This window comes from Gymnoscopelus braueri (genome assembly GCF_963280865.1).
Source record: "Gymnoscopelus braueri genome assembly, chromosome: 23".
Lineage (NCBI taxonomy): Eukaryota > Metazoa > Chordata > Actinopteri > Myctophiformes > Myctophidae > Gymnoscopelus > Gymnoscopelus braueri.
The window spans coordinates 5,808,673-5,822,924 of NC_137625.1; the positions used below are offsets into that span (position 1 = coordinate 5,808,673).

The 14,252-nt window shown below is 42.5% G+C and overlaps 1 protein-coding gene across 3 annotated transcripts in view; it reads left to right on the plus strand.

Annotated features, from left to right (window-relative positions):
• The window catches only part of LOC308079814 (plasma membrane calcium-transporting ATPase 1-like), a 94,127-nt gene that overhangs the window by 55,638 nt on the left and 24,237 nt on the right, over positions 1 to 14,252 (plus strand). For all 3 annotated transcript variants that reach the window (XM_080421417.1, XM_080421418.1, XM_080421419.1), the window contains exons 10-14: positions 3,561 to 3,803; positions 7,576 to 7,671; positions 8,012 to 8,157; positions 10,411 to 10,648; positions 13,592 to 13,771. In XM_080421417.1, coding sequence (XP_080277543.1) covers positions 3,561 to 3,803; positions 7,576 to 7,671; positions 8,012 to 8,157; positions 10,411 to 10,648; positions 13,592 to 13,771 — 903 coding nt within the window. The remainder of the gene's footprint in view (positions 1 to 3,560; positions 3,804 to 7,575; positions 7,672 to 8,011; positions 8,158 to 10,410; positions 10,649 to 13,591; positions 13,772 to 14,252) is intronic.

The window sequence follows — 14,252 nt, forward strand, 5'->3', positions numbered from 1 at the left end:
GGTTCTGCCAGTGTGAACATAGCCAAGTAGTGCTGCACAATTAATCGAAAAAAGATCGTGATCTCGATTCAGACACCTATGCAATCTCGACTTCAAATTATGTCGATTTTTTTTCCAATACATTTCTTTTTTTTTCCATAATATTTGTATATTTACATGAGAATCGTGTGAGAATCGTGATCTCAATTCTTATGGAGGAAAATCGTGATTCACATTTGAGCAAGAATCGTGCAGCACTATAGCCAAGGATTCACAATGGCACATACTGTAGCTGGCACATAGCCACAATGGCACATCGCTGCCACACTGGCAGTTTCACCCCCTTTTACATAAGTGTGAGATTGTAAACATTAAAAAAAAACATTTCTTTCCCCATGTAGATGATACTTTTTCTTCATCCATTAACTCATTCACTGCCAGGCTTATTTCAAGCTTGTTGATCCATATGCCAAAGGCATTTTGGGTCAAACGGAGAAAAAAAATTCTCCGTTTACATTTTAACATTGAAGTGGATGGAGAATTAACTTTTTGAAAATCGTTTTCTCCTAGTTCCTTTGAGATTAAAAAGAAAAAAAAATTACCAAAATAAATAAAATAATAAAAAAAATAATTTTGAAAAAAATAAAATAATTTAGGTGACGTCAAAAGACGTCATTGGCACTAATGGCACACTGAAAACGGCCGTCAAAAGACGTCATTGGCACTATATGAGTTAAAATAGCAGATCTACAAGCTCACGGCTTGTGAGCTTGTATATGCTGCCATTTTCCGTGGAAGAGATTTAGTGTTCGGCGAATTACTAGAGGGTCTAGCATAGAGCCCTGTTGGGGGACCCCGGTCAACTTAAGTATATTTGGTTCTAAGTGGTCAGCAATTGAACATAGTTTCACCTCCTCTGAGGCCATTGTTCAGCCACTTCTGTTATCCACCGCAGCGTCCCTCTAATGGCTTTTGTCTTGTGGTGAATCTTTGATCCAAACTGGGCTTATCACCGCTAACCAGCTTACGCTTTAGCCTATTAACGCTAGCAGGCTAAGCTGCTACCGCGTTAGCTAGGCCGTCACCCTCTCTACTGGGCCTGGTGGCTAACGGAGGATTGTGTCCGTGTCGAGGAGCTCATTGCTGTTGCCTTCAAACACAAAGTGGTGGAATGTAGTGGTTCTCAAAGCTTTTTCCATTGTTAACTCTCTCAGTGCCAATAAAAAAAAAAATATTGCGAACTTTGCCAGATTTTTTTTTTTTTTTTCAAAGAAAAAAAAAGTGCTTAGGAAGCAAGATACAGCCTTTTTCAGTTATAGGTTAAACAAAGAGTGGATGGAGCTGCAAATCTTCAGATAATGATAATTTTTTTTTTTTTTTTTTAACTCTGGATTTCTCGTTCTGGCACTGAGGGTATAACCCGAAAACTCGGGATAACTCAGGGTCTGGCACTGAGAGAGTTAAGGACCCCCCACATTGACACGCATTAGCCCGCAGACCCCCATTTGAAAATACAGCAGGGACCCCCATAAGAGAGTACTTTTACAACTATAGCAGTGATTCTCAGCCATTTTAACTTCAAGGACCCCCCCAGTTTGATATGCGTGAGGCCACGGGACCCCCCATTTGATACAATTTTTATCTCTGGGACCCCCTATCTACACTGTAGTATCATCAGTGTTAATTTAACCCATTTGTACGCTGTCAGGGCTACAGACACACAACGGTCCATTTGGTTCCTAACTATCAATCAATGGCTGGGGACCGCCTGGAACCCCCCCCCCCCGATGTAATGTATGCTATTTAACCCATTAACACATTAACCGCCAAGACCGTAGTCCTACGGGCCGTTAAATCCAACTGTTAAGCGCCGAGACCGTAGCTGCGGTCTTTTCGCGCATGCGCGGTCCGGGTGCACTTTCGGAATTTTTTTGATCCACTTCCGTTTCCGGTTTGATGACAGGAAATAGAATTATTTGGGATCCGGTTTTGACGATCACGCCCGCTCCCATTCTACAGACGAAACTGAAACTCAATTCTCTTCCTGTAGTTTTTTCTCCTCGCATTTCACTGTTTAACGTAATCCGCTCTAACTCAAACATGGATGCCCCGTTTGACACGTGGTTTTCACTGGGAGATACAGGGAGATCTCGCGGATGTAAACAGACCGTGTAGCGCTCAATCTTAAGGATTTTAACAAGATCTATGGCGACATGAAAAAAACAAAAAAACAACAAAAACACCTTGGCACTGGTGAGTACATTATGAGATTAGCCCTTGGCAGTGGATGTGTTAAGACCTGAAGCCGATTCTACATGTCTCCTAAATCTCAACAGTATTCTTAAAAACGTATGTTTCTATATCAGTGGTGTTCAAAAGACCCCACAATTATATGTATTTGGCCGCGGACCCCCATCAAAATATTTTGTTCCAGGGACCCCCCCAGAAGCAAATATTTGAGTTAAAAATATTCGCTTTAAAAATATATATATATTCACAGATTTGCACACATTTTCAAGATTTTTCAAAAATAGCAGATCTACAAGCTCGTAGCGCGGCTTGTATATCTGCTATTTTTGAATAGCCCAAAGTGTAAAATAATGCTTTTTAGCTCAAATACAAAAATGACACAGTTCCAGGTCTTAATGGGTTAAAGTGGGATAGATATGGGACAACTTAAAGATATTCGCATACTAGTCCGTGTCAGTTGATTTTTCTTTTAAAATAATGATATGGAAATTACTTATGGACCACCTGTAATTATGCCCCAGACCATTGGTTTTGTCAGCTATTTTTGATGACTTATTATTATTGTTTCAGAAGTTCTCCGCAACATGAGTGAATGATGAAGCTGCTAGTTGTGCATATACTGTATTGACTGTACTTAGTACACTATTGGCCTATAAATGTACATTGTAAAATGCCTCGCATTCAGAACCAGTTATACTTGGCAATGCTCTGGAAGCCACTCTAGTGTTGACAGTGTCATTAAATGTATAATGGATGATATAGGTATGGTTGCGTTTGTTTATGGGGAGGCTTGGGTTAGTTTAACCAGGGGTGGACTTCTTCCATTCCTGACATCACAAAACCTTATTTACTGGATGATTTCTGAATGTTTGGGGGCAGGATGGATTTAGCTGTTACAATTTCCTAAATTGTAAACGTTTTTTTTCCCCCAGCATTAAGACCTGAGGCCGCGTAAAAAAAAATCTAAATCCTAAAAATTTTTCAGGACAAAAATATAAAAAAATAATTTTCACGATTTTTCAAAAATAGCAGATCTACAAGCTCGTAGCGCGGCACTCGGTGCCGCGCTATGAGCTTGTCTATCTGCTATTTTTGAATAGCCAAAGAAATCTAAAGTGACACAGATGCGTTCCAGGTCTTAATGGGTTAAAATGATCAGTTGCCTTGTTTATACAAAATCATCATACGAGTCACAAAAGAGGGTAGAGAAGGGATTGTACAAAAAGTTCTTCTGTACAAAAATAAAAAAACTTCAGATTTCCAATGATGACATTAGAATTGAAAATGAATGAAGCATTTCAAGGCCCCAACTCCTCTCCTACTTCCCGCAGAAAATGATGAAGGACAACAATCTGGTGCGTCACCTGGACGCCTGTGAAACCATGGGCAACGCCACGGCCATCTGCTCCGACAAGACGGGCACGCTCACCCAGAACCGCATGGCCGTGGTGCAGTGCTTCCTCGCCGACAAACACTACAGGAAGATCCCGGAACCGCGGGAGATCCCCACCGGCATCTTAGACATCCTGGTCCTGGGCATGGCGGTCAACTGCGCCTACACTACAAAGATCATGGTAGGTGTTACAAAAAACACTAGCCTACACTACAAAGATCATGGTAGGTGTTACAAAAACACTGGCCTACACTACAAAGATCATGGTAGGTGTTACAAAAACACTGGCCTACACTACAAAGATCATGGTAGGTGTTACAAAAACACTGGTTTACACTACAAAGATCATGGTAGGTGTTACAAAAACACTGGCCTACACTACTAAGGTTGTGGCAGGTGTAGCGGCCCTTGGATTTGAATGATGACGAAGGTGGATGGTTTCAACGGGTGTATTTATTTTCTCTTCAACACAGAATGAAGCTTTGTTCAAACACCGTGAAAACTATAAAAATAGAAATAAATAATGTAACTAGGGGTGTGCCGATATATCGTCCCGCGATATATCGCGATACGTTTTCGTGACGATATGTATCGTTTTGAGAAAAAAAATAATAATCAGGCATGCAAACAGCCCCGAGGTGAAAAGGGTGGCAACATGTTGATTTTTTTTCGGGTCAGGTGTCACACTATTGCCCTATTTGGATTCAAAACGGCTATTGTAGCTGAAAAGCTACAAGTTCGCATATCTGAATAATGCAAAAACAGAATTATTTGTTTGCATTTGCTTTTTTTCTCCCCCATATATTTTTCATAATAAAAAAGTGCGTATCGTATCGAAATCGTATCGAAGTTGTGAGCCAAATATCGTATCGTATCGTTTGGTGAAATTAGTGTATCGGCACACCCCCACAATCGTATTAAATCATTTCATAGTTTCACTCAACAATAAAATCGGTGCATTTCAAAGTATCACTTTCAAAGTACAATTCAACAATAAAATTGTTAATTTATAGTTGATATAATTCAGTGAATTAATGCAAATACCAAACGAGAATGTACCGTAACCAGTTCAAAATACCAGACAAACAATTAATAGATCCCAAATTTAATCGGAAAGAAAATCCAAACAAACAAACAAAGGAACACTCCTGTACCTCGCTCCGCTATCCAAAGGGTGCTATCTACGGGCTGCATACAAAACCACCTTGGCTTCAGGTAACTCAAACGATCATAGTTGCCCCAAACGTCACAACAACAGGCACTGTGAACAATATATAAACAACCGTACTCCAACTGCGCATTTAAAGTGCAGAATACAGGGTTACACAGGGTTGAGCTGAAGGGGGTGCTACGGGGGGTCGTCGACCCCTTAGTTCCCAGGCTGGGGGCTCGCGCGTGCTCCACATGCACGAGCTCCACATGCACGCGCGAGCACTCACCGTCAGCCGCCCGCGAGCCGTCAATCATTAACACAACAACGCACCGTCAGGGGCGAGCTATATTATACCTCTATGGGGGCGAGCCGTCTTTAACACCTTTAACAATGGCCTCAACCTGGCTGCTTTGCATAACATTAAGCCATGGAGTGTGAAAGGGTTAATCGCTTAGCAGAGGGCAAGAGCTAGTAGCCTGCCAGACACTCACAAACTTATCCCTGTCTAGCTCTGGTCCATAGCGTTAGAAGGAGTTCTCCTTAACGTTATGGTACTTTCGATTCTTCCCCTCGCACCGCGGTAGCGCAGCCTCTCGTCTGTAGTAAAAATAAAAAATACACTTTTGGTACTCACCAAAACAAAGACGGTTTAATGGAGTTGAAAGCCTATTCTACTAAGTGGGAACACTGTGAGCCCCCACCTCACGTCTAAAATACACTTTTTGGCCAGAAAAGAAAATATTTCACCGGAAGGAAGAATCTGGTCTAATAGGAAAATTCCATTGACCAGATCTGTAGAGGGCACTGTGGAGTAACGAAAAACAGGTTTTAATTCCGGTGAAATATTTTCTTTTCTGGCCAAAAAGTTTATTTTAGACGTGAGGTGGGGACTCACAGTGTTCCCATTTAGTAAAGTAGGCTTTCAACTCCATAAAACCGTCTTTGTTTTGGTGAGTGGCAAAAGGGTATTTTTTTTTTTTTTTACTTGTTTTAAAAAAAAAATCTTGTTTTTTAAAAGCAATGTAAGTCTTTAAAAAAAAGTTATTCAAGTAAAGACAAGTTGATTGATTATTTTAAGTACTTATGTGTGGGTGAATATATGTAAAGGGCTTTTATATAAAAAAAGGAAAATAATGTTGCTATGTTGGATATGCAGGCATGTTGCTATGTGCACATGCCTGCGCGCGCGCGTGCACGTGCACGTGACGTCATAAAATATAGCCCCCTTAGTTAAAAAATCCACAGCTCACCACTGGGGTTACAGGTTACAAATAGGCCACAGAACGTTAAAGCAAGCAAACAAAACATTTACGTTGGTGAGCGGCCGTGCCTCTCTCTACTGTCACTCTGCTCTGACGGTCTCTGAATGGATCTGTCCTGTGTAGGGGTGTGCCGATATATCGTCCCGCGATATATCGCGATACGATTTTGTGACGATATGTATCGTTTTGGGGGGAAAAAATATCTTTTTTTTTTTCTTCTTTTTTTTTTACACAGTAATAATAATCAGGCATGCAAACAGCCCCGGGGTGAAAAGGGTGACAACATGTTGTTTTTTTCGGGTCAGGTGTCACACTATTGCCCTATTTGGATTCAAAACGGCTATTGTAGCTGAAAAGCTACAAGTTTGCATGTCTGAATAATGCAAAAACAGAATTATTTGTTTGCATTTGCTTTTTTTCCTCCCCCATATATTTTCATAATAAAACAGTGCGTATCGTATCGTATCAAAATCGTATCGAAGTTGCGAGCCTAATAACGTATCGGCACACCCCTAGTCCTGTGAGTAACGCTAGCACGCCTCAGATAAGGCCGGTCAAGTAACAGGAAGTGTCCAAAATAAAAGGTAGCCCAAAATACACAGGAAGTGTCAAAATAAAGGTATCCCAAAAATAAGCAAAATAATAATAAATTAACTTCAAACTAAAGAAACGATTGAAGTTAAAAGGACAAGTGTCACAGACACTTACGTAGGTGTTAGAAAAACACTGGCCTACACACTACTAAGATTATGGTAGGTATTTAGGCATAAAACTTTGTCCAAATTGTACAATCTATCCCCAGTAGTGTCTGGGTGGAAAAGAATAGTCCATTCACAGAGGATCGTGAGAAATGTGCTGTACAATCTATACCCACCAATATATAGCATTCAGTTTATTCATAGATTTAGAAGGCATTTTTAGAATTGGCCTCAGGTCTAACTGGGTTAAGACCTATTCAAAGATTTAAAAAAAATAGTCAGTCTGCTACTTTAGAAAACATTCATCCATAATGACACAAAACTAGGTACTCCAGGTTCAAAGTACGGAACACATCGACTGCATCAGTAGTTCTCATACTTTTTAGTTTCAAGGACCCCCACAATGATGATGCATTTGGCCGCGGACCCCCATCTGAAAATGTTTTGTGCCAGGGACCCCCCCAGAAGAAAAGATTTGTGTTAAAACATTCAAAATGATTCCAATAAAATAAATGATTCTTTCACGATTCTTCGCTGTGAGCTTGTACATCTGCTATTTTCAAACGGCCAAGGTAACACATTTTGCTGGGGACCCCCTGGAACCCCTCCAAGGACCCCTGGGGGTCCCCGTACCCCATTTTGAGAACCACTGGACTACATAATTGCCGGTACCGATGTCGCCGACGTACCGTAATGTGCCAGATCTCTCTACAATGTTGAGCGAACCTAGAAACCATCTCACTTCTGCAAACCTTTGACTTTGCATTTTTTATGTCTCTCTCTGTTTGTTCCCTTTCCTACTATTGTTCCCTTTGTTCCTACTTCCTTCCTACCCCACAGTCTCCAGAGAAGGAAGGCGGCCTGCCGCGGCAGGTGGGCAACAAGACCGAGTGTGCCTTGCTGGGCTTCGCCACCAACCTGAAGCGAGACTACCAGGTAGGGCTGAGACCATCCATTATTTTCTTAGCGTTCGTTCTGTCGATTCCTTTTTTTGAGTAATGGAGTCATCGAGAATCGGGCTTTTTTAGTCTATTTCATATCAACAAGTAAATCAATTAAAGCAGCACACTGTGTGTGTGTGTGTGTGTGTGTGTGTGTGTGTGTGTGTGTGTGTGTGTGTGTGTGTGTGTGTGTGTGTGTGTGTGTGTGTGTGTGTGTGTTCAGAAAACTTATTTAACGTACTTATGAAACGTATTTATAAGGCCAATTATTTTCTTATAATCGCCTAAATGAATTAGTTGGATTAACTGTTGTAAACCACCACTTCTGCCACCAGGCCATCCGCAACGAGATCCCCGAGGAGAAGCTGTACAAGGTGTACACCTTCAACTCATGTCGCAAGTCCATGAGCACCGTGCTGAAGAACGCCGACGGCGGCTTCCGCATGTTCAGCAAGGGAGCCTCCGAGATCCTGCTGAAGAAGTGAGGAAACACCACATCACATCATCACACCTACTGAAACACCACATCACACCTACTGAAGTGCTTTCTGTTCAAACCATCACACCTACTGAAGTGGTTTCTGTTCAAACCTCATGTGGGTTAGGTCGCTCAGGTGCTCAGAGTGGTGCAACGGTAAAGTGCCTGCCCACCACCACGGAGTTTTGTGCGCTCGAATCCACCGCAGTGCTTCCGGCTTTGTCAAGCGTCTACATGTCAAGGACCCCCAAAATGATATGTATTTGGCCGCGGACCCCCATCTAAAAATATTTTGTTCCAGGGACCACCCCCAGAAGCAAAGATTTGAGTTACAAATGTTTGCTTTAAAAAATATATATATTCAAAGATTTGCACAAATTTTTCAAAAATAGCAGATCTACAGCGCTCGGTGCCGCGCTATGAGCTTGTAGATCTGCTATTTTTTAATAGCCAAAGTATAAAAGGTCATAATTATTCTGATGCTATATTTACACATTTTTCTGGGTACCCCCCTGGAACACCCTCAAGTACCCCTGGGGGTCCCCGGACCCCACTTTGAGAACCAATGCTCTACATGAACACAATTGGCCCGTGTTCGGGCCAATTGAACGCTGAACACGCGTTCACACGCACGGCGCGCCGACTTAGTGGAGCTTGAGGCCGAGGAAGCGCGCCCTCGCGCCTCCAGGCGCGAGTGCCCGCGGTGACCGGCCGATGCTCCACTAGTCGACTCAGCGCCGTTTGATTTGTAAACCGATAGGGACAGAATAGTTCTTTTCATGGATCACTGTGTGTGTGTGTGTGTGTGTGTGTGTGTGTGTGTCAGGGAGAAAGTAAAACAAAAGCCAGAACACAATAAAAGTATCTAAACAGTCCTGCTTTCAATAAACCAAAAAAAGCATGAGCGCGTGCGCGCGTGTGTGTGTGTGTGTGTGTGTGTGTGTGTGTGTGTGTGTGACTGTGTGTGGCCATATATGTTTGTGCACAAGCCTGGCTTGTGGCTCCCTCTAGTGCTGGGTGGGTGGTAAAAACGAGCGCGCTTTCTTCAATCGTACTGGTTCTCCAATCATACTGTAACATATATAAAACAAATAGTAGTCATATGGGGACAGTCAAGCTGCTAAGCTGTCGGTAATTGTTGTGGTCGTCGAGGCTTCACAGCAAATGACGCGTGGAAGCGGCTTAAGAAGCTAAGCAGCGGTTGAAGTGCGTCCCACCCAAGCCCCTTAACTTTGCATAAAATAAAAAAAACGAGCGCTGAGAAAATGATCCAGTAACAACTCTCAGTAAGCCTCTTAACCCACACAGAGACCAGGCTGTCTCTTTGTTATTCACCTTCTATCATCTGACTAGAGACCAAATTATTTGACTTTTTTTTTAACACCCTGGCACAGGCACACACATTTTCAGATGGGGGGGTTCGCGGCCAAATATATATCAATTTGGGGCTCCTTGACTTGACAAAAAATACCTTTAAATTACTCACCCATGAAGCCTTGAATACATTTTTTTGTGAGCCAATATTCCAATATTTGATGAATAATCTTTACACTATCGACAGAACTATATAAAAAAAAATGTATAAACTCTCACAGTGTAATCCTATGAGGACTGCACTGGGGAGATATTGATTAACGATTCAGACGAGTAAGCAAAAAAATAAACAATAATAATTGCGGTCATGCTGTTACAATATATAGTAATTATGACAGGCCTACTCCCCTTGTGAAAAGCCTTATTTCTGACTGTGTTTCCTCCTCCTGTGGCTGCTCCGTCTCCCTCCCTCCTCCTGTGGCTGCTCCGTCTCCCTCCCTCCTGTGGCTGCTCCGTCTCCCTCCCTCCTCCTGTGGCTGCTCCGTCTCCCTCCCTCCTGTGGCTGCTCCGTCTCCCTCCCTCCTCCTGTGGCTGCTCCGTCTCCCTCCCTCCTCCTGTGGCTGCTCCGTCTCCCTCCCTCCTCCTGTGGCTGCTCCGTCTCCCTCCCTCCCTCCTGTGGCTGCTCCGTCTCCCTCCCTCCCTCCTGTGGCTGCTCCGTCTCCCTCCCTCCTCCTGTGGCTGCTCCGTCTCCCTCCCTCCTCCTGTGGCTGCTCCGTCTCCCTCCCTCCTCCTGTGGCTGCTCCGTCTCCCTCCCTCCCTCCTGTGGCTGCTCCGTCTCCCTCCCTCCCTCCTGTGGCTGCTCCGTCTCCCTCCCTCCTCCTGTGGCTGCTCCGTCTCCCTCCCTCCTCCTGTGGCTGCTCCGTCTCCCTCCCTCCCTCCCAGGTGCTACAAGATCCTGACGGCCAGCGGGGAGTGCAAGGTGTTCCGGCCTCGCGACCGGGACGACATGGTGAAGAAGGTGATCGAGCCCATGGCGTCGGAGGGCCTGAGGACCATCTGCATGGCGTACCGCGACTTCCCCGCCTCGGAGGGCGAGCCCGACTGGGACAACGAGAACGACATCCTGTCCGGACTCACCTGCGTCTGTGTGGTCGGCATCGAGGACCCGGTCCGACCGGAGGTGAGTGGCTAGCGGTGAACAGGCACACACGAAGAATCTCGTTCTTCCTGTGACTTTTAGATCACTCTGATCCTGTGTTAATTTTGTCCAATAAAACTATGACAACTAAAAATGTTTGTGGACTAACCTTCTAAAACTATGACTAAATAATATATTGACAATTTCGTCAACAAATAAAAAGCTGGACGAAAATGTTAGGAGCCATTTTAATGCTTGGCCACGCTCCAAAAATAGCCGATCTACAATTTCTGCGACTCGTTGTGAGCTTGTAGATCGGCTATTTTTGGCATGCAGCTAAGTATATAAATCAGGCATTTACGACGCCAAAATGTTATGATATTTAGTCAACTAAAACTAGACTAAAACTAAACCATTTCAGATGACTAAAATGGAATTTTATTCAAAAGGCTAATGACTAAATATCTACATTCAATCATCGCGTGTTAAAGCTCAAATCCGTACGTTGGTTTCATTGCAGGAAACCAAAATAAATGCGTTTGATGTTGATTTCACTTGTAAATATTGCTGTTCCATAGCCATATGGAAAACATCAATATTTATGGTACAATCCGATCGACATGATGCTTTATCTACAGCTATGTGCGCTCCATAGCTGCCGTTACATCAAGCTAACTGATATTTACTGAAGTCACGATTTGCTATTTTGCTGTAAACACAAGAGAACAAGGACAATGCCACGGCCAATGACATCACAGGGATTAAATTACGGTACGCAAGTCCCAACTTAGAAGCTTCTCAAAGACACAGAAATGATTGCTCATGGAACAGTAACCCTGAACCTAACACCATATCATAGATATATAAGTCAATATATTGTCTGTCATTATGTCCAGAACTGTTCAGGATTCAAATTCAAAAGGAGCAGATCTACAAGCTCAAAACACGCCGCTGATGTTTTTGTGTGATGCTGTAGTGTGATCAAGGGCGTTAATTTACAAAAAAACACAAAAAGTTCAAATTTTTAGAATTCGTCTTAAGTCTTAACTCTTTCAATGCCATGCTTATTTATGGAATTTTGGTTCTGAGTGCCACAACCAAAATTAATTGTAAAAAAAAAAGTGCTTAGGAGCCGAGATACAGCCTTTTTCAGTAAAAAGTTAAACAAGAAGTGAATGGAGCAGCAAATCTTCAAATCATCATAATCTTGGGTTCTGAACCTGTTTTTCCAAAAACAAAAAAAAAAACGTTTTAAAAAAAAAAAAAATTCATGACGTATTTGACGTAGTGTGGCACACGGGGCGTCAGGCCTCATGACGTATTTGACGTATTGTGGCACTGAAAGAGTTAAGGCGGTTACACACCGGCGAATGTGCGAATATACGCAAAATTCGGACTCGTTCCGAATAATTAAAAGACGCTTTTTCGCTTCGCTTTTCCGCTTTTTTGCGCCATGTACGCTTGCATTGACTTTATAAGGTTTTTTAAAAAAGCGTATTATTCGCACGAAAAAATCGCCCCGGTGTGTAAGGACCTTTTGAACAAATTCAAGTGACAGTGCTTTTAAGTGTGTCCGTCGGTTTTATAAATAGTTAACCAGTGAAAAGTATTAACAAGAACTAATACTTTTGGACACTTTAAGGTTTGCCCCCTACAGTGACGATATAAGATGAGATATTTTATCGTTGTTGTCGGGCAGAAACATCTTATTTCCATATTCTAACTTTTAGTGTTTTTTAATTATTTTTTTAATTAACGCCCTACTTGATCACACCACAGCGTCACACAACAGCATCAAAAGTAGCAGATCCGCAAGCTGGAAACGCGGCTGTTTCTTTCATTTGAATCCTGAAAAGTAAGTTTTGGCACGAGTAAAAAGCTATTAAAATATGCGATCTAACGCAAGGCCTACCCACGCACGTTTTAAGCTGTGGCGGCCCCGGGATAGAGTTATGAAATTTTTCTACTGTACCATTCATCCTAAGATATCATAACATCATAGAAAAAGTAAGAAAAACCTAGTCCAAAATTCTCCTTTAAGTCCTATATACTTCACTGCATGATGAATAGCAAAAATAGCACATCGCGATATGCTTTGTGGCGCTGTATTTTATTTTATTGCTGACTATAATTACATGCGCCAAAACGGGGACGCCAGGTTGAAAGCATAGACTGTAAAAAAAAAAAATATGGACGAAGCGAACCGTCACGTGACCCATTGTTTTTCTACTGACCCGTTTTGAAGCCACTTTATCTGCCAATTCAAATCCACCATCTTGGAATTTCCGGTCCCGAAGAACCAACCGGAAACTTCCGCTATTGGCTGCAACCGCAGCGAGGGCGGGTCTTCACTGGATAGAGCCAGTAGATGCCCCAGAAGCATACCCTACTTTATAATACATTTTCAAATGAATGGGACCATAATTTACTAATCGCATATCATGATAATTGGGGGGAAAAAAAGCGTTTGAAAACATAACGTATTCATGAAAATGTTTACTAAGATAATAAAATCAAGTATAAAGTCCTACCAAAACCTCACTCACTGCAGCCAGCAAGAGGGGAAATAGCAGCATTAACTGATTCACTGCCAATCACGTAGATATACGCGAACCTATTTAAAGCCGCCACGTGCCAATCGCGTAGATCTACGTGAACTAAAACAAAAAAAAAATCGTTTTTTTTTCTTTTTCCAATTTGACCCAAAGACCAAGGAGATATGATTTTTCGAAGATCTAGACTATCCTATCCACTTCCTTGTTAACTTAAAACTTAAAAATTCTGTATCTCGGCTCCTGAGTACATTTTTTTTTCAATGAAAAACTCTGGCACTGGCTAAAAAAATATGAAAATACCTCTGGCAGTTAATGGGTTAATTGGAACTGCATGCCGATAATGACTTCCTCTTTGGCCTCAAATCCAGCGGGTGCCTCCTTGCCGCCTGGTTGAAAAGTTGGTTTGAAAGTGCTCCGTTTACCTCTCCAGGTCCCGGACGCCATCAAGATGTGCCAGCGGGCTGGCATCACGGTGCGAATGGTGACCGGGGACAACATCAACACGGCCCGAGCCATCGCCATTAAATGTGGCATCCTGCTGCCTGGCGACGACTTCATATGTCTGGAGGGTAAAGACTTCAACCGCAGGATACGCAACGAGAAAGGAGAGGTGGGTTAGCAGGAAGATTCATAAAGGAGTTGTTATGCACGTCCAATGTGCGAGACCTTTTTTTTTTTTACGTACATTAGAATTAAAGTTGTCCACACAGGGCAGCTGCTGCTCCCGAGTAATCTTTAACCCATTAAGGCCTGAGGTTCCGATTCTACAAAATGTCTTCTAAATCCATCCAAATTCATAATTGTCAAGGACCCCAAAATTATATGTATTTTGCCGTGGACCCCCCCCATCTCAAAATGTTTTTTTCCAGGGACCCCCAGAAGCAAAGATTGGAGTTAAAAATGTTCGCTTTAAAATAATACATATAATATATTCAAAGATATATATTCACACATTTTCACAATTTTTCAAAAATAGCAGATCTACAAGCTTGTGGCGCGGCACTCGGTGCCGTGCTACGAGCTTGTATATCTGCTGTTTTTGAATAGCCCAAAGTGTAAAATAATGCTTTTTAGCTAAAAAAAAAAGAAAA